This window comes from Myotis myotis, unplaced genomic scaffold (genome assembly GCF_014108235.1).
Source record: "Myotis myotis isolate mMyoMyo1 unplaced genomic scaffold, mMyoMyo1.p scaffold_m19_p_4, whole genome shotgun sequence".
In the NCBI taxonomy this organism is placed as follows: Eukaryota; Metazoa; Chordata; class Mammalia; order Chiroptera; family Vespertilionidae; genus Myotis; species Myotis myotis.
Window position 1 is genome coordinate 31322725 of NW_023416346.1, and position 23493 is coordinate 31346217.

General features: G+C 42.4%; 1 protein-coding gene across 1 annotated transcript; it reads left to right on the forward strand.

Moving 5' to 3' along the window:
- The first annotated feature begins 9298 nt into the window (after window positions 1-9298).
- IGSF1 (immunoglobulin superfamily member 1) lies at window positions 9299-23144 on the forward strand. The gene is given in 20 exon segments (XM_036305474.1): window positions 9299-9368; window positions 9519-9545; window positions 9951-10232; window positions 10751-11038; window positions 12909-13066; window positions 13068-13194; window positions 13412-13705; window positions 14776-15048; window positions 15390-15510; window positions 17369-17439; window positions 17536-17568; window positions 17938-18228; window positions 18527-18805; window positions 19451-19738; window positions 20534-20821; window positions 21013-21300; window positions 21461-21748; window positions 21872-22150; window positions 22548-22671; window positions 22826-23144. Coding segments are annotated over 20 exon segments (4005 nt in total). The 3' UTR covers window positions 22962-23144.
- Window positions 23145-23493: the final 349 nt, after the last annotated feature.

Consider the following 23493-nt stretch of genomic DNA (forward strand, 5'->3'; position numbering starts at 1 on the left):
TGGACATTTTGAAAAACACATAGAAAAGAGTTCATCAAAGCCTATGGGACACTCATGAATGAGATCAAAGGATTGAAAGAAACTCTGAGAAAGTATAATTACCAAATAAATATCATGGAAAAGAGAATCAGTACAATTAGGATGAAATTGAGCTTCAGTCTCAAAAGATAAAAAATGTAAGTAAACAGCTCTTCGCAGTACAAGAAAACATTATGGATCTTGAAAACACATCAAGGAGGTAAAATATTTGTGTATGTGCTACCCCCAAAGGTGCAGGAAATGAGAATAATCTTGAAACAATTTTAAGGAAATTATTAAAATATTTTTCCAGAGCTAAACATAGATCTCAACTTACATACAGAGAGAATTTACAGGTACCCACCCACTCAAATATACCTCTCAAAATGGAAGTCTCAGACACATAATTGTACAGTTCTTAAACTTTATATATAATTAATAATTAAGGGTGGGTAGGATAGGCAGACATAGGAATATGATAGATATAATAAGAAAAGAAAGAAGTCATCTGGCAAGCTGCTCAGAAAAAAACAAAAAAACAAAACAAAACAAAAAACAGGAGAACTGCTTTTCAACAATGTGAGGACAGGACTGACACCTGACAATGCCATACTTATCAGTGGAAGTGATAAAGTTAGAACAAGATCTACTATCGACTCAAGTTCCTGGATCTGAAGCCCCAAGTGCACCATTCAGGAAATCTATCTTTTCTATTTGAAGAAGAGAGATGACTTCAAAGCATTTGTCAGCAAAACTCCAAAACTACTGGCTTTACACAAACAGCTGCACCCCAGGGAGAGGGTGCTCCTGGAGACAAGTGACTAAATTGACATGAAAAGCCAAGTTTCTTGAAAGAATGTAAATCTTAGTTTTATGATTAATTGCATAATTATCAGGGTAATTAGTGAAAGTGAAGTAAAAATAGAATGTTGACTGATTTCTTATATATATATTTTTATATATATAAATATATATATACATATATATATGTATATATATATATATTTTATATATATATAAATATATATAAATATATATATATATACATATATATATGTATATATATATATTTATATCCATCCATCCAGCCAGCCATCCTACATGAAAAAGGAAGAGAAAAATGAAAAACAAAATGAGAAGGGATGAGGGAGGGCTAAATGAGAAAGAGGATATGAATATAGCATGATGATAATTAAGGGTGGGTGGAATAGGTAGACATTGGAATATGATAGATAAAATGAGAAAAATTAATTTTTATTGTGGATATGAAAGCAATAAATTATATGAAATTAACATGCTAGTGTATTTAAAAATTTCCTTTACCCTCTGTCAAGGACACTTGGATCTTTTAGAAAATTTGACCATATCCTCCAGCACATAACAAGTAGAACTCGAAGAGATGCATGTGCATTGAAATGATTTCCTATAAATTGATATTTTTAGAAACATTGTAAACAATGAGTGATGTTTGCAGTGATGTGTTTTTAAATTGCTAATTTGTGTTGCTCTTGCAGTTTAGCCGTCTCCATTTAACTTTAATTATATAATTGGTTAATTATACAATAAATTGGAATAAAAGAACACAGTTGTTGACTTCTATACTTTATTTTGGATAAGTGATTAAAAGTTCCCAAAAGAGCCCAGCTGGTGTTGCTCAGTGGTTGAGTGTCAACCTATGAACCAGAAGGTCATGGTTCAATTCCCAGTCAGGGCATGTAACCAGGTTTCTGGCTTGATCTCCAGTGAGGGGTGAGCGGAGGGGCGGCAGCCAATCCATGATTCCCTCTAGTCATTGTCGTTTCTGTCTCTCTCTCTCTCCCTCTCCCTTCTTCTCTGAAATCAATACAAATATATATTTTTAAAATTTCCCAAAAGATATTTCCTCCCTCTCCCATCTCCGTGCTCTCCAAGCCCATCAAAATGCCAACAATTTGGATACACTGAAAGCAAGTCAAACTGTGATGCAGAATAAAAGCTTTCCTAGCACAGACACTTTAAGGCATCCTGCCTATGTTATAGGAGCCACTCTAAACTGCTCAGAAGGGCCACTCTCCTGCCCACCCCTTTTCTATTGGGGCTATCAACTTTGCCTAGCACAGGAAAAGGGGACACTGAAACACTTGGTGGCCCACTCTTAAAGCCCTCCTTCATTTTATGTCTATCCCTGAACTCCCACCCCATGTACTCAGATACACACAACATGTAAGCACATTCATATTTCTTGCTGTTCCTCATGACAGGCATCTTGTGATGCTAGGAGGATTATTATTTGGGAACAGTGGACCAATAATTTACCTTTTGAGAAAATGGTATGTGGGCCATGCAGAACCTGTGGCCAGGCTAGATTGGAGCAAAAGAAAGCCTCTTTTTCTCCATCCACCCATTAAACTAAGTTAAATTTACCTAGATAATCCCACTCTGGGATTGCTTTGTGACAGGCATCCAGAAGCCTGATCATGCAGGACTTTATGCCTATGGCTCATAATGCCTTATAGCTAATAATGAATGTATTGATCAAATAAGTTTTAGTTTGGTTCATCACTTGTGTTTGATTTATTCAATTTCACAATCCTGAAAATACCCTCCTTTATAGCTTCTGGAAGTGACTTAGTGCCCCAAGCTGAGCCCTTAATTATTGAAATGCTTGACAAAGAATAAGTTGAAACTCAAACTCTGTGGGTGGGCCCCGGCTTCCTTTTCCACTGTTAAAGGAAGGTACTTCCTACATCCAAGGTTCAAACCTCCACTAGATCTTTATGTTGAAACCTAATCTGTCTGGTTGGGCCTCCTCACTGTCCCTGAACACTAATTGCCTAGTCCCATCTTAGTTCCTTATTTGTCTGCTCCACATATCCTCGCCACTGCAGAAGAGGATATTGGCTTAGATTTACTGGGGAGTGGATAGAGGTGCTAAAACATATTAACAACTTTTGAATGCACCAAATACACTGATCTGACAGTTCTTAGGTGGCTTACCACAGCATTGAAGTACAGAGTGGATCACAAGGCTTATTGCTCTCTTGAGAGTGTAAGAAATTATTAGAATTCCTGGTAGTTCCTATTTACCAGTGAGAATCACTATCCTACAACATAAAACTGGGGGAAAATCATTTGCTAGTATATGTTTAAATAACAGCTTCTGCGGGGAAAGGGGGCAGGGCAGTTTATAACATTTACTTATTCAGTGGTGTAAATTCTTTAACCATGGCTAATTTTAAGCTACCAACATGATATTACTGAATGCTGGGTTGAGATGAGACATTCATCTCTCCTGAGCCAGTGCTAGCCAGCTCCAGTACATCACTCGGAAGAGGCCACATTTGCCCTGTGCTTCTCTTGTTTGGACTATAAGGCAGATTTAGTTTTAAAAATCATATCGTCCTACTCTGGACTCAGTTATAGGAAGAGGCTCCCCAGACTACCCTGTGCATGTACATGGTCCTTGTTGCCTCACCTCCTTTGAGTTCCATCTTCTTGAAGCTTTCTAGTACTCCTCTGGTCCCCATTACAGCTTTTGCGAAATAATTGCTCTTTTCTTCTGTCTATTCTGAGAGTCTTTGGAGCTTAGAAACCCTGTCTTACAAATCACATTAGTCCCTCCTCTACACTCCAACACATCACCTACTCCAATGTGTATAGTATGTACTTAATAAACTCTATGTCTACCCGTTGTCTTACAATCCATAAGAGTTGATTCTGAAGCTTTTACAGGAGGAACCTAGCCAACATGCTCAAGGTGTGAGTGTGAAAAGGGGTGTGATTCAGGAATATTTTCTGGTATCACTACTTTCCAGGTCAGTGAGAGTGAGAGCTCCCACACCAGCACCCTCCTATCCATCCCAAAAGTTCAGTGGTTCTCAATCTTCTGGCCCTTTAAATACAGTTCCTCATGTTGTGACCCCACCATAAAATTATTTTCGTTGCTACTTCATAACTGTAATGTTGCTACTATTATGAATCTTAATGTAAATATCTGATATGCAGGATGGTCTTAGGCGACCCCTGTGAAAGGGTCGTTCGACCACCAAAGGAGTCGCGACCCACAGGTTGAGAACCGCTGCACTAGTTTAAGAGAATGGAGAGTTAAAGGGGACTTGGCCACTAGAAATAAGACTGGTCATTCTCAAAGCATTTCCTGAAAGAGGAGTTGTTTAATATTAGCCAACTTTCAAACAAGGAGAGAAAACCAGGCTTCTTGGAGTGTGTGTGTGTGTGTGTATGTGTAAAATTCAGAGTCACGGAGCCACAAGCCTGCTGGACTATTGGTTTATTTACGGGGAATGGCCAGCAGAATCAACATAAAGAACTCCATCTCAGTTATGTCACAGTCCCAGACCCTGTTTTATAATATTGGGCCACTCAAGTTTTCCTGGGGAAGTTGGTCAGAAATTGTTTCTCCAGCTGTAGGCAGGCTGCAAGGTTTAAGACCCACAGAGGTAGCCTAGAGATGGAACTTCAAGCATCTCAATTGCCAGCCATAGTTTGAATGAGGGGCTTCTATGAAGCCTGAAGAACAAGCCCCTTCAAGATTCCATAGTGACCCAAAAGTTCAGAGTGAGTGATGTTCTCACCTACACAGTCCCAGGACTTTTATAAAGCATCCATGGCCAGTTAGAGGGGATTCTGGGCTGTAGATTCAGGCTGCAGTTTCAAGAACAAAAGCCTCAGCCCAAGGACTTTCAGAGAGCAGGGAAATACTATCATTTCTTTTTTCTACCTTATTAACAATGCATTTGATTAGTGCTTTTCTATTTTGCTATTTTCTCGTCTTTCTAAAATTTTAAAATTTTTTATTTTTATCATTACAAGCATCCGATGCAGAGACAGCATAGGGTAGTGGTTAAGAAAATGGGACTGCATTTCACAATAAATACAAAGATTGAATCATTATATTGTACACCTGAAAGAAACATTATGTAAAATATAATGTTATGTGTCAATTATACCTCAGTTTTTATAAAAAGAATGAAAGGTCTAAGAAGTTAGTTAGGAAGTTGTTCTGTTACTTAGTATAAAAAGTTTCAGAAATATATTCTATATAAGACCTATTCAGATATAAAGTAAAATCAGTAAAGTGGTTTAAGTAAAAACAAAACTTAAGACTGTATATACAAACTGTCTGGATGTAAATCCTAGCTCTGTGAATCGTAGCTTTACCTCTTGCTGGTTGTGTAGATGTCAGGCAATTTGCTTAATGGCTTTATGTTTCACTTTCTTCATCTGTAAAATGTGACTGAAAATGACAGCTATTCCATATTGTTATGGGAACACAATGAGTTAGTATTTATGGTGTCTGGTACTATCATAATGCTTATTTATATAAAATTTTGAAAATCAGCATGCATATTTTATTCCTGACTATCAACTACTGTGTTCAACCATGTATCCATGCCTCTGGACCTATTTCATTTGTAAGTTTATTTTCTTCATTAGATTTCATGTGTTAGTGAGATCATGTGATATTTGTCTTTCTCTGATTGGGTTATTTCACTCAGCATAAGGATCTGGGTCCATCCATGCTGTTGCAAAGAGTAAGAGATCCTTTTTTTTTTTTTTTTTTTTTTTTTTTTTTTTAACAGCCACATAGTATGTCATTTTGTAACTTTTCAAACTATACTATGAAGCCATTGTAATCAAAACAATCTGGTACTGGTGCAAGAACAGGCATAAAGATGAATGGAACAGAACAGAGATGCTAGAAATTGACCCATACCATTATGGAAATTAATTTTGACAAAGGAGGCAAAAGCATACAAAGGAGTAAAGACAGTCTCTTCAATAAATAGTGTTGGGAAAATTGGACAGATACATGCAAAAAATGCAACTAGACCACCAACTTTCACCATACACAAGAATAAATTTGTTGAATATCTCATTCATTCATTATCATTTCAAAAAGTCTTTCATGGTCAACTGAATTTGTGAACAATTGTCTATATCATTGGTGGTAGTAGCAGCAGCTACTAATTATTAAGCACCTACCAAGTACCCAGCTTACTATGCCATAAGTTTTACTTGCACTATCCCATTGAAACCTTTTGCAATAGCTTTTGTTGTTTTCTTTATTTTATAGATAGGGAACTGAAACTCAGAGAGTTTAACTCACTCGGGGTCACTCAACTGTTGAATAATGGAACCTGAACTGAAATCCAAATTTATATGTCTCTAAAACTTGTTTTTTGTGTGTGTTTTTTGTTTTGTTTTTGTTTTTTTAATCCCAAGCTAGAATTTAAAGGCTGTCCATGTTACTTAACTCTCTCTGAGCTTCAGTTTCTTCATCTGTAAAATTGAGGGAAGTAACACACCTTGTAGGGTTACTGTGAAAATTAGAAATACTAGATGCCCAGGGACCAGAGGTACATAGCACACATTTAAAACTTTAAACCATGGAGGCAATGTTTATGCATTGTGGGACATTAAATGAACAGAGGAAGATCTGAGATACCTTTAAAGGCATTTGGGAGCTGCAGAGGAAGAATCTACAGCTTAGGCAGTCTTAAGAGTTGGCCCTCTCCCCTCCAGAAAACTGTGACCTAGTGAAACTCTGAGGAACAGGTGAGGTGGCTGGGACCTGAATTTGGCTCCAGCCACCTCTGTAGGGAGTCAGGAGACAGGCTGAGAACTGGGAGGGGCATAGAAATCCTGGCTGTCAGAGGACTGAAGGTGTCAGGCAGAGTTAGTGTAGGTGGACTCCCAGAGCTGGGTGGAGGGAGATGGGGTAGGTTGGAGCTGGCCAGCAAGCTAGCAGGGTAGAGAGGGAGGAGGGGCGCGGAGCGCTGTCCTTAGCTCTTCCCGTGCTGGGCAGTTTGCTGCATCTGGAGGAGCTCACTGGAGAATCTCCAACGTCGGAGCGGGCCTTCAACTACCGTTAAGTACCTGCAAATGAACGCATAGTCCAGTGACTGAAGATTAAATACTGGCCCCTAAAGAAAACCCCGAAATAGTCTCCCGCTGTAATTAATTGCCCTTAATCAAACTGTCCCCTAGTATGTTCCCCACCCTCTTTATCCTCTCCTTTTGTCTTCCCTCATCATCCCAGCCTTGCCTTGCTGAGAATCTCTGGACACTGTAGATATCTTCCCTTTATCTTTTCAGTCTTCCCTCCAAACCTTTAGCAGAGCACCTTGCTGAGCCCAACACCTTTGATTCCTGGAGCCCTCAAAGATATGCGGTGGGGAGGCGTTTAGCATTTCTAGTTTTGGATATGCTCAAAAACACTGCAGAGGTGCTTAAGGGTGGGGAAAGTGCTTGGGGTGGAGTAGAAGAGGAAGACAAAAAGGCTAGACTGCTGAAGTTGGGGGTGGGGGTGTGTGAAAGGCCAAAATGGGCGTGGCCAATTAACCTGAAACTAACAGCTACTGTCCATTTCCTGGCATAAAATTCATCATTTTGGCTGAATGTAAGTGGTATAGTTTTCTTAGTGATTGGGGAGGAATCAGCCATGCTGAGCATCCCAGCTTCCCTGATTCCATTCAAGCCCTCAGGAGGCAAAACTCTGGTTTAGGGGTCCAAGTGACAGGATGACAAGGAAACCTCAGATGGTATTCATGGGCAGAATCTCAGATTGAACTTTTCCTTTGGTAGTAGAACCTGGCTTTCCCAATAAATCCTGGCCCAAAACCTCAGGGCAACAAAGCAACAGGGTGGCACCCAAACCTGGCCTTGGCCCTGACCCTAAAAGGAATAGAACAAAGAGCTTGAAATGGAAAGAGCATCCTTAGTCTCCTATACCAAGTTGATGTACCCTTTGGGAAGAAGAAAAATAAACTTTCTTTTAAAGAAATGTTCACTATGTGCTTGGCACTGTACATATCTTATCTCTGATCCAACACAACAACAATGCTTAGGTAGATTTTATTCCTCTACTTCACAGATAAGAAAAGTTCAGAGAGGGTGATTTGAGCACCCTTCAATGCAATGAAAGAAATGCAAAAGGAAACTATGCCTTCCTGGATCTCTGACTGTCCACCTGCTTCCTACAGCCCAGATGTTTGAAAATGAATCCCCCTTTTCCTGTTATTCCATTCACCCTGTGTTTGCACTGGAGCAAGTTAGAAGCAGTGGTACTAGATCAATTTGGGAAGGAAAATCAGCCCCTTTCTGTTCTGGGAGTTGCCTTTACCCCACTCTATCAAGATACGATTAAACACCTGGGTTCCCCCAGGACCTCAGACTCTAAAGACAGGGTTGGTGGAGGAGATTAGCCTGAGTCTGTGTGGTGGGGATGCACCTCCTCTTGGCAAAAGGATACTCTGGATGGGGTGCAGGGAGGCAGGAAAACATAGGGGTCTACATTATGTACATTCAGGCTATGTGCTCAATAGTGATTTTCAGAAAATGAGAAGGATTCCCTGAACTCAAATCTTTGCCATATTCCCTGAAATTCAAACAATTCCTTTTTTCTCTTTAGAGACATGAACAAAAAGGCTTACAAATTACAGGCAGCCAATAAATCATTTGCACATTATATTAATTAACTCAAGCAGCTTGATCCCCCAACACCTACTAGAGTTGGGAGTTTTGAGTTTAGGGGGAAAGATATAAGAATGAGAATAATATTGTATCTGAAGCACTCAACAAAAGGGAAGGTCTGGAAGGGATGAAATAGGAGGGGTATGGGAAGGTGAGAATAGGGGAAAGGACTGTCTCTGGGAGTTTAAATACTGGTTTTAGAGCATAGGCATTGGAGTTCAATGTGAATTAGAATTTCAGCTCTGATATTTAATTTTTTTTTTTTTTTTACTTTGGGCAAATTATACATCCTCACTTAAGCCTCTGTCTCCTTTGCCAGCAAAATGGGTATGGCAGAAACTCCTCCTTTGCTATGTTGTTGGAGGACTCAAGCAATATATATGCATTCTGAAAAGGTGACTCTCTACAACTCCCATTTCCTTTATCCCATGGCTCTTCTGCTGTCCTGGATTAGATCACATCTCTGAGCCTTTGAGATCCCAGGGAAAAACAGACATTTCAACAAGTCTGAATCTTAGATACCAGATAAGACCTTGGGTGACTGGAGGGGGAAGTGGGGGAAAGGGGGAAGGAGAGGAAGTAGCAAGTGACCTTGTAAGACCTTGTAATACCTTGTACTGTAATCCCTTGCATGCCTGTGAGTGAGTAGAAGGGAGTAGGGTTGGCAACAGCAGTTTCGTGATCCAAATTAAACTCTAAGGAGCAGGACAAGTCTTTGAGTAAAAACATTTCTGCTTTTAGATCGCATCACCTGCTGAGAAGCAAAACCCTTTAAGCCTTGAAGCACATATTGAGCACCAGAGGCCCCATGACCCTGGACAGCCCAGGGGAGAAGGCCACTATGCTGCGGACATTCATTCTCTTGCTCTTTCGCATTTGTGAGTACAAGGAAAGGGTGAGGGGTAAGTAACTCTGTCATAAGTACCCCATGAGTGGGCACCTTGGGGATGGAGAGGAGAATATTGATGTTTGTGAGTGGGTGGGGACACTGAGGGAGGGCGTTCCTTTACCATAATCTCTCTTTTCAGGGCTGAGTCTGGGTAGGACATCAATAGGTAAGTGAGTCCTGATACCTCAGGTAACTTCCTTTCTGAAGGTTCCAAGACATAGGCCTGCTTCTGTGGCCTTGAACCAAACTGCCTTGAGATCCCAAAGAAAATTCTCAGATTGAGCTGGTTGGGAATAAAAGCCCCTCACTTCATGACTTGGTTTCCCACAGAATAGCGAGGAGCTTTATCTTAGATGGAAAAGAAGCCAGGCTTGAACTTTATTTCCCAATTCACATGGATTCCTTGAACAAATAGTCTGGGATCCCTATCCCACCTCCCACAGGAGCAGATACTCCTATTCCCAAGGGAAGACAAAAAGAAGAATCTAGGTCAGGGCTAATTTTAAGGGACATTGGGCACATAATGGGAGAGTTGTACTATTCACATCTTTGTGATCTTTGGGAATGACAGTGATACAAACTCAACTGGAGCTGTGTATAGAGACCAAATACCCCCAGGCCCCATGGAAGAACATCACACTTTGGTGCAAAAGCCCTTCTCGAATTCCAAGCAAGTTCCTGCTGCTGAAGGATAAGACACAGATGACCTGGATCTACCCTTCCTACAAGACCTTCCAAGTTTCATTCCCCATAGGTGCCCTTACTAAGTCCAATACAGGTCATTACAGGTGCTGCTACTGAAAGGACACAGCCTGGTCAGAGCCCAGTAAAGGTTTAGAGTTGGAGGCACCAGGTAAGAAGACAGAAATAGCTAATCAATAATAAACTCCAACTCCTGGGATTCAAGCTTGCCTTTCCAATGCAGAGTTTAATTCTTTCATCGATTTACCTGCATACATATATGTGAGCATTCCACAGTTAGTAAATAACTGCCTACTCTCTATAAGCAATGAGGAGTAAGGATGCAAACTCAAACAGATTTAGAGGGCAAGCTCTCAACTTAGGGGAAATCCAAGATGGGGGAAGGAGGAGTAGCAAATAAGGATCATACAGGAAAGTTCATTTAATTTTTATTATAAATGTTGACATTATTGCAGGAGTCCCCCTTTCTGACCCCCTTTGCCCACCTCCACCCTCCCTGCCTCCCCCTTCCCTGGCCTTTACCAAATTATGCACATATGTTTTTAGCTGTTTCCTTCACCTTCTTTATCCAAACACCCCTAAACCCCTCCTCTTGGGCACCAGCCAGTCTGTTCCATGGAAAGCACTGTGCTTGTTCTACCTGAATTCCAGTTCGATCTCTCCTTCCAGGCCAGCTGCCCAAGCCCATCTTCTGGATCCAGTCTGAGACCTCTCCTCTTCCTGGATGTAATGTTAATATACTTTGTCATGGCTGGCTTCAGGATTTGATATGCATGCTGTTCAAAGAGGGATATGCTGAGCCCGTGGATTACCAAATCCCAACCAGGACAGTGGCCATCTTCTCTATTGCCAATGTGACACCTGAAAGCAAAATTGTTTATATCTGCCACACTCTTATTCAGATACTCCCTACCCTGTAGTCAGAGCCCAGCAAACCCCTAAAGCTGATTGTGGCAGGTGGGTGTGGTTATGGCTGCTGGGGTCTGATTATTGTTGTACCCAGGATCATGGCTGGATGAGACTGGTTTCTGATTTTACTTCCCTCTGCCAGTTCCTAGGCCCTATAAGGCCCATTAATTAGAGCCTTGACATTTTAGGGAGATGCAAATTAGTATCACACATGCTACCAGGCAGACCTGTGGGAGCCAATTTCTTGGCTAGTGAGTAGGCCCAGACAAATGTCCAGCAGCTTCAACTCATCACATCTTTGTTGAATAGCATGCATTCATTAGACTATATTTATTGAGCACATAATATGTGCCAGGCACTGCACTGCAGTCTTATAAACTGATATTTAAATTATTTAATGTATTTTTATTCTTTTGTGATTATTAATTTTTAGTGTGGAAAATAGAATGAATTGCTAGTACTGGTGATAAAAAATAAGAAAAAGTGACAAAGAAAGTGTATATTTTTAGAAATGACTGTATAAATTGCTTTAGTCATGTATCTACAGAACCAGTATAGTAGCAATAAGCTTTAAGCACATCGGAGGGCAACCCCAAAATGTCCAAATTCCAGATGAACACCCTAGCCCCAACTCCCCCATGCCATGACTTGGATGCTTCTTAGACAGAACTGGTCACATTTGCTTTAGTTTCTCAGTCAAGCTAAACAGGGTTGGGGAAAGCTGTGGTGCTACAGAAAGTACCCTGGATTTAGAAGCAGTAATCCTGGCTTCTAATCCTACCTTTGACACTGCCTCCTTGTGTGATCTTGAGTAAGTGACTTCACATCTCTGTGCTTTGGTTTCCCCCATTCAAACATGGAATAACAGTATCTAGCCAATCTACTGTATGATGCCTCTCTGTGCCTCACTTTCCTGATCTGAAAAAATGGTATAATAATGCCTACCTCACAGGGTTGTTGTGAGGATTTGCCTAAATATAACACATGTACAGTGCCTGGCATATAAGTTCTCAATAAATGGTAGATATTAATTTTGTTAGTATAGCTTTTTATTGAGGATCAAAAACAGAGGTCTGTCTGTTTGAATTGCATCTATGTATGATTTTTATATGAATGCCCTTTCAGAATAGATTCCACTAGCACATACTTCTGAAGTTACCTGTTCACTGGTATCCCCCTTAAGCCATGAGATTTTTGCTGACAGAGACTGGGTCTTCTTTACTTTCATATCCATAGTCCTACATGATTCCTGACACATCAGAAATTGCTCAGTGAGCATGTGATAGAGCTAATCCTTCCAATAATGGGTGGGTGGGTCTACCTGAAACGGATGGATAAGAAGGAGTGGTATGTGAAAGGCTTGCCTTCTATTTTGTTGTATGATCCCCTTGGAAGAACAATACTTGGAAACAAGGGTGTGGCCCCATTAACAGAGATTTCTTTGGTTTGTAGATTTACTGCACAATCCTTCCTTATTGTCTTCTTCCAATCTGCTGTTGGGAAGTAGGGTCTTACATGTGTTCAAAATCCATCCTTAAATACTGCACTTGCATTCATGCTCTACAAAGATAGAATCAAAGTCATTTCTCAGAAATTTGTTTCTCAGCAGGTGGAAAAATTACATGTGTCATTTCAGGGACCTAAAGATATAAGGAATTACAGATGTAGTTATTCCACTGAGACACACCCCTAAACATAGATAGAGCTCAGTGGAGCTTATAGAGTCTGGTGAGAGGGCAGGGGCATAAGTAAACATACCCTTGATTACCTTTTAGAAGAGGGAGAGATTCAAGGAAGGAGAGGAAACAGAGGGTAAATTTAAGCTATCACTTCCTATTTAAAGAAAGTAGGAAAGAAAAAGAGAAAATAATAGGGAAGAATCATCCTACCTCTAACTCAGGGTCTCTCCCCTTTCTAGGACTTTATCCCAAACCAACTCTGACAGCTTATCCTGGGCCCATCATGGCACCTGGAGACAACCTGAATCTCAGGTGTCAAGGGCCAATCTATGGAATGACCTTTGCTCTAATAAAGCTTGAAGACTTGGAGAAGTCCTTTTACCACAAAAGACCAATAAAAAAATGAGGCATATTTCTTCTTCTGGGCTTTGAAAATCCATGATGCTGGACATTACCTCTGTTTTTACTATGATGGGTCATACAGAGGTTCACTCTTCAGTCATATCCTGAAAATCTGGGTAACTGGTAAGAGAGGAGGATGCCATGGGACCCATATTAGGGCCTAAGAATATACAACTTCTTTTGGGCCTCCTGGAGAACCTAATCATGTAGCCAGGGCTAACAGTGGGGACAGAAGTGGGATTTGCCAAGGGTGGATTTTAGGAACAAGAGGGGAAAAACCCCAAGTAGTGGGAGGAGGAAGTCAGATTATTAGCCCTTTATATTTTGGGTCTCATCCTAGACACTTTCCCCAAGACCTGGCTACTTGCTCAGCCCAGTTCTGTGATCCAAATGGGTCAGAACATGAGCCTATGGTATCAAGGACCAGTGGATAGAGTAGGGTTTACACTCTATAAGAAAGGAGAAGACATACCACTTCAACTCTAGGATGCCACCAACATTGGTGATAACAAGTCATGCTTCCTCGGCAATATGACCAACAGTGATGCTAGCATTTATAGCTAACACTGTCTCCTTTCCTGGAAGACCTCTCTCAGGATGGCATCACATAATACCATGGAGTTTATGGTTGTAGGCAAGTGCTAACAACTATTGTTTGTTTTCATTATCATTACAATGCTCTGAAAAAGGTCTTAGTGGACCTGTATCCTCTTGGAGTTATGATACAAGGAAAAACACTCTATGAGTTTGATGTAGAATTTTCTTCAAAAACTTTAGGTACCTTCTATCCCAGAGTTGTTACTCAAGCCCTATGTCTTAGCATGGCCTACCAGTGGTTCTCAACCTTCCTAATGCCGCGACCCTTTAATACAGTTCCTCATGTTGTGGTGATCCCCAACCATAAAATTATTTTCGTTGCTACTTCATAACTGTAATTTTGCTACTGTTATGAATCGTAATGTAAATATCTGATATGCAGGATGTATTTTCATTGTTCGCGACCCACAGGTTGAGAACCGCTGGAACCCCATTTTAACTCCTGGAAATGTTATTTTCTTTCATGCCAAGGGAAACTTATAGGTATGAAGTCCTGATTAAAGGTAGGTGTGGGCACCAAGGAGTGCCAAGGGGTTCTAATGCACTGTCACATTTTGTGGATTTTTTTTTGTTTCTTTTGCTGTTGTTGAATTGATTTAGGTGACATTGGTTAATAAAATTATAAAGGTTTCAGGTATACAACTCTATAATACATCATCTGTTCACCATCCCAAGTCAAGTCTCCTTCCTTTAATCACCAATTACCCTCCCTTACCCTCTCTTATCTCCCTCCACCCCCCTTTCCCTCTGATCATCACCATACTGTTGTCTATATCTATGAGGTTTTTTTTCTTTGCTTAATCCCTTCACCATTTTCACCCAGCCTCCCAACCCTCTTCCCTTCTGACAGCTGTAAGACTGTTCTCTACGAGTCTGTTTCTATTTTGTTTGCTAGTTTATTTTGTTCACCAGATTCCACATGTAAGTGTAATTATATGACATTTGTCTTTCTCTGATTGGTTTATTTCACAGTCAAATTTTGAAGCCACTGATCTAGTGAAAGTAGAAACTAAGAGAAGAGAAAATAGGGAGCTGAAAAACATTTCTTGGGGGAGTGGGTACTGAGTTCAAGGTCACCTCTAACTCTGGTCTCTGGACTGCTTACAAATAAGCCCCCCAAACTCTCCCTATCAGCTTGGCTCAGCATCATGTTCAAGTTAGAAAGGGACCTTCAGTGCCGAGTACCTCATCCAGTACTTGAATTTTCTTTGGAATGGGAAGAAAGAGCAACATTCCAAGCATTCTCAGTGGATGGAGACTTCATCATCAGTAATGTTGAAGGAAAAGGCACAAGGACCTATAGTTGCATGTATCACATAGAAGCACACCCTAACATCTGGTCACATCACAGTGAGCCTCTGAAGCTGATAGGACCAGCAGGTGAGAGGACAACTGTTCATAGGGATGCCCCTTCATAAATTTGGCCATAAATTTGGATACCCTGGGATCCCAGATCAGTGTCCAAATAGTTATTGAAAGGGGAGTCAGGAGCTTGTAAGTCAGGGCCCTCTGGTCTGGGCACCATTCCCCTGGGGTGGTTTCACAATCACTCAAAGGCAGTGAGCAGAATACTTTCAAGGCTCCCATTCTTCATGAAAAGAAGCCCAGTTCTGTCTCACCTTACCTTCACTGTCAGTAGCCAGCTCTCTCTTCCCCCATGAATGTGTTCATCTGTCCCTATCCTTATCAGGGCTCTTGCTTCTCTTCTTCTCTGACCACAGGCTTGCTCACCTGGAATTATGTTCTGAATGAAGCTATCAGGTTGTCCCTAACCATGCAACTTGTCACCTTGCTGTTGGTAGTGCTGTGAATAAGGTGGAAGTGTTGGAGACTCAGAATCAGGTAACTGTCTTGTCTCCGCACCCTGTTCCTATATCTAGCTGAGTCCAGACTCAGGCATGAGGCATGCTCAGGTTAAGACAAGCCACAGGGGTACACCTTTTGTATTCCCCATCCTCTGGGTTTAAGACACAAAACTTTCTCATCCCCAACTCTTTCTCTTTCACCTCACAGAGGGGACATTACCCAAGCCAGAAGGTGGAAAATGAATAATTTTCAGAAGCTGGAGAAATTATTCCCCCAGGAGAGTGCCCAAATTTCATACTTATACCATCCTGTCCCTCCAAGATAATTTATGTCTCCCATATTAATTTGTCAGAACTCTTTATTTTGAAAGAAGCCATGCTCTCCTGTCTCCCTAGTTGTTATCCAACTCCCATCCCAACTTTTCATCTTTAACCAATAGCTCTGAAGGGATAGTCTTGTGGTGTATCTTACTTGCCATGTAAACCAGTCTTTATGCCACTCTGCCCTCCAACTACCTGTGCAGGGCATTCTGATAATATAATCTTAACTTGGATGGGCATCTGATGAGGATATTGATTGGGCCAGGGAATCAGATGGCATCTTATGACACAGAAAATGACAAGCTAAACAGATTCTCCTGACATTTCCTTTGATCTTTGATGCCATTCCCTTCTCTTTCCATCCCCATGGCCTGTGATCAGGCTATTCTGTTTAAAAATGAGAAGACAAATGACAGCTCCTGGCTTGGTGAGAGCCTCAGCTCCTGAATGTCTTGCCTACATCTCCCCATCCTCTGCTCCTGGCTGTATCCCCACCACCACCATGAGCATAAAACTTTGTGTGTCTGGGAGTATTCAATACACAATGGATTATAACTATGATTGTGTTTGTCTGTGTTTTCCAATGGGATCTGAGGGACAGAGTGCTGCAATAGCAAGAAGGGAGCCACCACCTAAGCCTTCTGCAAAAATTACCATCCCTTGAGTTTTCAAAGTTTCAGTGGAGGACAAATTCTAGTTCTCCTTATAACCTATCCTGAGTCCCACATACATTAGTGTAACCTCCAAACCTGGGATTTGAAAGAATGTAGCTTAAAGTGCCCTACTTCAGTCCAGGACCACTATAACAAAGAATGAGTTTAGAAAGCAGACTTCAGGAAAAAAAAGCAGTTTGAAAAGCAGGTTTTCCTGACCAGGAAGGAGGGTTAGTGTTTTCTAAGTAAAATATTTCAAAGGGATTTTGGCTTAATATCTAATTTTATAGGACCAATAACCTAAAGCTGCTGCATATTTCTAGTCATAATCTGGGGGAGGGTGGGGTAGAGAGATCCCACTCTATGACAAGCTTAACTCAGCACTGACAATCCTCTGGTAATTCACTGCGGCTGCCTAGGCAACTCTTCCATAACAAAGGCAAGTGAGGCAGGTCAGTCTGAGGACCAATATTGCCATAATAAAACCTTCTTCCAAACTTAAACATGATAAAGGTGAAACACCCAAGATTTCTCCCTCCACCCCCACACCCACCACCCAGAGCTGCCGATCACACTGAACTCCAGAGGTTCTGAGAGCTAGAGTTACAAAAGCATTTTTACATCTGACATCTCAGTTTCAGCAACAGCCTAACCAGGGGCCATGGGGAGCTGACATCTGATATAGGCTGAGGAGGAGGAGGGCGGGGGGTACGTGGGTCATGAAAGAGTAAGAGGTTTGTAGGTGGCAATGCCCTCAAAAAGAAAAGCCATTGGTGTCAGAAAAGATTATTTCCCATTATCCTGCTCATAATCAATCCCTATTGGGTGGTGAGTAAGCCAATGACATAAATTGCCGCCCCCTTCTCTCCGCCCTCCTACTAATCCCAGCAACTCCTCTCATCTCTTTTCTGGTCTCACTAGAGAAGCCTGGTTGCTGGGAACAGCTCAAGGGGTCATCATGCTGTTCATAATCACGGTACTTCTCTGCTGTGGTGAGTACAAGGGGGTGGGGTAAGGGTCTGGGCAGAAGGCTGGGGTAAAATCCCGTGGGAGAGGGGGCAGAGTCCTGGCAGCAATTTCTTTTGCAGGACTGAGCAATGGGGTATTAACAGAAGAGACTGGTGAGTTTTTTCTGCTACAGACTGGGACATTCTTCCCTAGAGATCCGAAATAACTACATAGTGTCAGTGTCAGTGGACAGGGAGTGACTGATTGGAAGGGAAGGACAGCCAGGAAGGAGCACTTGCTAAAGTTGCTGGCAAAATTCAGCCTCTAACTCTGTTTTTGTGCAAAATTTCCCCCAAGCTTCTTCACTTTTCTGAGTCTCATCTAAGACATTAGGTTCTCCATTTCCCTGAACCTTCCGAAGGAAGGAAAAAGTTTGGATTTGAGTTGAAAGGAGAGGTGGGCAGTGTGATCTGGGTAGGGGGTTCAAGGGTAAGGAAAGGGGGAGAAGAGGAAGATGGCTTCATTAACTCTGCTGTTTCTAGAAATAATCATGCCAACTCCTAAGCCTGAGCTATGGGCAGAGACCAACTTCCCTCTGGCCCCGTGGAAGAACTTAACCCTGTGGTGCAGAAGCCCTTCTGGCTCAACAAAGGAGTTTGTGCTGCTGAAAGACGGAACCGGGTGGATTGCAACTCGCCCAGCCTCAAAGCAGGTCCGGGCTGCTTTCCCCCTTGGCGCCCTGACCCAGAGTCACACCGGGAGTTACCACTGCCATTCATGGGAGGAGATGGCTGTGTCGGAGCCCAGTGAGGCACTTGAGCTGGTAGGGACAGGTAAGAAATGTCCAAGGGCCCTTCCGGAGTAATCCCCAGAGCCCCTGGGACTCCAATACTGTTGCTGCGTATGGGCGAATGCACAAAAACTAAGAGCCAAGGGGCTTGTGCTGCATGTAGGAGAGAAGGGACACTGAAATAAGGCAGGGAGTGGGTAAGATAATGAGAGGAGACTGACAAGAAGAGCCAAATACCAGTCCAAAATGGATTTTTTTTATTATCGACAAAATGACTCCAAGTGTCCCATTTGGGCACCTTCAAACTTTGGGCTCCTTTTTCACCCTGTTTTGTTTTCTAGACATGCTCCCCAAACCTGTCATTTCTGCGCCCCCTCCAATCCGAGGCCAGGAACTGCAAATCCGGTGCAAAGGATGGCTGGCAGGCATGGGGTTTGCTCTGTATAAAGAGGGATTGCAGGAACCTGTCCAACAACTCGGTGCAGTTGGAAGAGAAGCCTTCTTTACAATCCCAAGAATGGAGGATAAAGACGAAGGCAATTATAGCTGCAGCACTCACACTGAAATGCACCCCTTCAAGTGGTCTGAGCCCAGTGAGCCCCTGGAACTTATTATAAAAGGTAAAGCTGAAAAGGGTATGTGAGGGAGGAGGGGGGAGGCAAAACTCTGGGTCAGACACTCTTCTCCCTACAGCAAACTTTGTTGCTGGTCCTAGGAGCCTGTGTCCAATCTTAGAGCCAGGCAGGCGTGTCGCTGGGAGTGCCAGGGCCTCTGGCTGCACGATATTAATAGCAGTAATTGTTATTAATAGCTGGGGTTTGTGGAGGGTGATTTAATTTTTCTAATTATTTTCATATCAATTATTTTATTCAGCTATAGAGCAAACATTCAAAGGATATTTGGACAAGAAAGGGGAATGATACCTTGTAGAGCAGATACTATTTCCCCTTCTTGTCCAAGTGAACAAACTGAGACTCAGGGAACCAGCAGAGGCCCAAAGACAATTCACTCTTTTAGCTATCCTCCATTGTCTGCCCTGATGACAGTGAGGATTCTGCCACAGGAAGTGAGGGGTAGGAGTGAGATGTCCCTGTGAGATGTTCATCTGCAGTGAATTTGCCTACATTTTAAAATCCATCTAATTATGAATGCAATACTATAAAATACAAAGCACCTTCCCAGAAACAATATATGAACTATTCACCCCCCCCACCCCCCTTTAAGTTGTTTTTTTGTTGTGTGTTTTTTTTTCTTTAATCTTCTAGACATGTACCCGAAGCCCTTCTTCAACACATGGGACCGCCCAGTGGTCACTCCTGGTGCCCGAGTGACTTTCAATTGCTCTACTCCCCAGCAGCACATGAGCTTTATTCTTTACAAAGATGGGAGTGAAATAGCATCCAGTGACAAGTCCTGGACAAGCTCAGGGGCCAGTGCAGCTCAGTTTGTAATCATTTCGGTGGGCATCAGTGATGGAGGAAATTACAGCTGCCGATATTATGATTTTGCTACCTGGTCTGAACCCAGCAACTCTGTGGAGCTCGTGGTGACAGGTCAGGAGTGGGGAAATAAAGGTGGAGGGGTTTATTGACCCTGGGACAGTGAGTGGAAGGCCTGTCAGCAGGAGAGGAATACATGTTCCTTCTAAAAGTCACCAAGAAAGTGCTTAGGACAGTGACTGGCAGATGGTAAACAGTATATGTAAGGCAGCTACTGATATGATTATCAATACAGGAATAAGAGACAAAGGAGAGGGAGGAGACAAGTTAATTTCTGGGAAAAGAAGTGAGGTAGATGGGGTGTCAAATCCCTAGAGCCAATTTCATGTTGCTCTATTTCTACAATTATTTTGTTGTTTGGCCTTTCCCTTTAGGCTCAATATCCACTTTTTCTTTAGTTGGGTGGTCAGAGATTTGTGGGCTGGATGGCCCTCAAGAAAGGGTGAAGACCTTGAAATGTCAGCTGCATATTATGCAGCCAATAGAAATAAGGGTTTTCAAAGGCTGTGTAACATCATCGGAAAATATTTACAGTGTGAAGTTAAGTGAAAAATATTAACCTACATAACCATGCACACAGTAGGATCCCAATTATGCAAATAATTATAGCTACAATGACATGGGCATGTATAGAAAAATTAATGGAAAGAAATATATAAACATGTATAAAGAATGGTTATTGTTGTGTGGTAGAATTATATTATTTTCATTAGGTTTTTTGCTGTACTTTCTAATTTTCTACAATAAACATATTGTTTCTTATAATACCCCCCCAAAAAAACAAACAAACACCAATTTACAGAATATGAGGGGCAGGCTTCTCTCACGTTGTGGTATCTTTAATTTCAGAATTCTACCCCAAACCTATTCTCCTGGCAGAGCCAGGTCCTGTGGTTCTTCCTGGGAAGAATGTGATCCTGCACTGCCAAGGGGCTCTCGAGGGCATGAGGTTCGCCCTCTTGCATGAGGGAACCCAGGTTCCTTTACAGTTCCAGAGTACCTCAGGGAACTCAGCTGACTTCTTCCTGCACACTATTGGAGCAGAGAACTCTGGGAACTACAGCTGTGTCTACTATGAGACAACCATGTCAAACAGGGGATCACATCTCAGCAAGCCCATTATGATCTGGGTGACTGGTAAGGACAGACAAAACATGGAACTGGGACAGAGACAATTGCTCTAGGGATTAGAGAGAGTAATTCCTCTTGGAAGGCTAGGCTAGGCTATAGAGGGGAACTATTGTGGCAAGAAGGAGAAAGATAAATGGTTAATTCACCAAATGCTAAGTTTTCACACTCATCACTTTACATCTTTGGTCTCTTCCTAGACACATTCCCCAAGCCATGGTTGTTTGCTGAGCCCAGTTCTGTGGTTCCCATGGGGCAGAATGTTACTCTCTGGTGCCAAGGGCCAGTTCATGGAGTAGGGTACATTCTGTACAAAGAAAAAGAAGCCACTTCAATGCAGCCCTGGGGATCCACCAGTTATGATGGGGCATTTCCCATCACCAATATATCTGGTGCTAACATAGGACGTTATACTTGCTGCTACCACCCTGACTGGGCCAGCCCTATCAAGATACAGACTAGCAACACCCTGGAACTCATGGTCACAGGTAAAAAGAAGATGCTCTGGAGTGGTCATGGGGTATAGAAAGGAGGGAAGAGACTGGTTTTCAAAAAGTTTAATAATCTTTCTTCTTTACTGAACAGTCTCCAAAGGTGATGCACTGGCAAGTGACTTCTTCTCTCTGACCAAGAGTTAATTTTTTCTAGGTTTGCTCCCCAAACCCAGCCTATTAGCCCAGCCTAGTCCCGTGGTGGCCCCTGGAAAAAACATGACTCTTCAATGTCAAGGGGAACTACCAGACTCAACATTTGTCCTGTTGAAGGACGGTTCTCCAGAACCCGTAGAGAAACAGCAACCAAGTGGCTACAGGGCTGACTTCTGGATGCCAGCGGTGAGAGGTGAAGATTCTGGGATCTATAGCTGTGTCTATTATTTAGACTCTGCTCCCCTTGCAGCTTCAAATCACAGTGACTCCCTGCACATCTGGGTGACTGGTAAGGTCCTGAAGATTTCAGTAAGAGTCTAGATTTTATAGTGTTTTTAGTAGTTTACCCTAAAGGAGTAAAGGGCTTGGTTCAGGGCCACTTCTTCTAACTTGGTGTTCTGGTTGGTTGCAGATAGGCCCCCTAAACCCTCCCTGTCAGCCTGGCCCAGCACTGTGTTCAAGCTAGGGAAGGACATCACCCTTCAGTGCCGAGGACCCATGCCAGGTGTTGAATTTGTTCTGAAACGTGACGGAGACAAAGTGCCTCGACAGTTCTCAGAGAATGGAGACTTTGTTATCAACAACGTAGAAGGAAACGGCATTGGAAACTACAGCTGCAGCTACCGCCTCCAGGACCACCCTGGTATCTGGTCAGAGTCAAGTGACCCCCTGGAGCTGATGGGTGCAGCAGGTGAGTGGATAATCCCTTCAGGTCCTGGCACAACACACCTGGTATCCCAGAGACAGTCCCCATGGAGACAACCCAAATATGGAGAGGATGAGTTTGGAGTCAGACACAGGTATGGTGATATTTCTCTAAGGATGGTGAGGAGGTGGGAGCTCAGATTTGCTCAAAGATAGTGAGCCAGATTTTTTCAAGGTCTCTTTTACCCTCCCCAAAAGGAGGGCTGCTTCTGCCTTAGCATAAACATTGCCTCTGACCACCCCTCCACAGTCTCAACACAAGGTTCTAAAAAAAAAAAAAAAAACAACTTGGAGGAGGCCAGATGAGTAGGCAATGTGAGATCAACTATGACATACATGCATTAACATCTATGGCCTTGGTTTCTCCTCTTTTATCATCACAGGGCTTGCTGCTCAGGAGTGCACTGTGGGGAACATTGTGCGAAGTACCCTGATTGTAGTGGTGATTGTAGCTTTGGGGGTGGTGCTAGCCATAGAGTGGAGGAAATGGCCTCGACTCCAAACCAGGTAAATACCTCATGTGAGCCTCATTTTGTGAACCCAGGACTGCTGGAAAAATAATGCTCTGAATGTGCCTCTAGCATCTTAGCCCCACAATGTAACCTGTTTTCGGGTTGATAGTTCTGGATACTCATTTAGTCATGTCTTTTTCTTTTCACAGAGACTCAGAGACAGATAGAAGGGACCAGACTATAGCCCTTGAAGAGTATAACCAAGAAGAAGAACTGGGCACCAACTCCAACTCTTCATCATCAATCTCTTAGGGAACCTCAGTGGACCTGCCAGTCCCAATATAATAATCTCCTCCTTTACCAGAGCTTTCCCCTCCTCTCTCTTTTATCCTCAGAAACCTGCAAATCTGACTGATTACCCTGGGAGTCAGCCCCATCTTCTATTCCTTGGCCACTAATCACCTGAGCTGTGTCACTGGGATTCTGTGAGTTGTGAGCTCTACTTTCAACTGTAGATATAGGGTGAGATGTTTCCTGAATGCAGATTCCAAAGCCCTGTAATTCCTCATAGTACTGATTTACTGGTGCATGTAATTCTATTAAAAATGTATTCTTCTGAATAAAGAGAGTATTCAGTATTTAACTGCAAAAACTATGGCAGTGATTTTTCATTGGTCCGTTGTCCACTTACAACTTAGCATGAATGGTGTATTGGAACTGACCTCCACAGCAGAATAAGAGGGCATTGGGAAGCCAATACAGAGAAAGGAACTCAAGGATCGGGTGTGGGAGGAGGGAAGGCTCCAAAATAATACTTAGCAATTTGATTTGAGACATGATCCCTGAACAGAATGTCCTATTGTAAATCCATTTCATT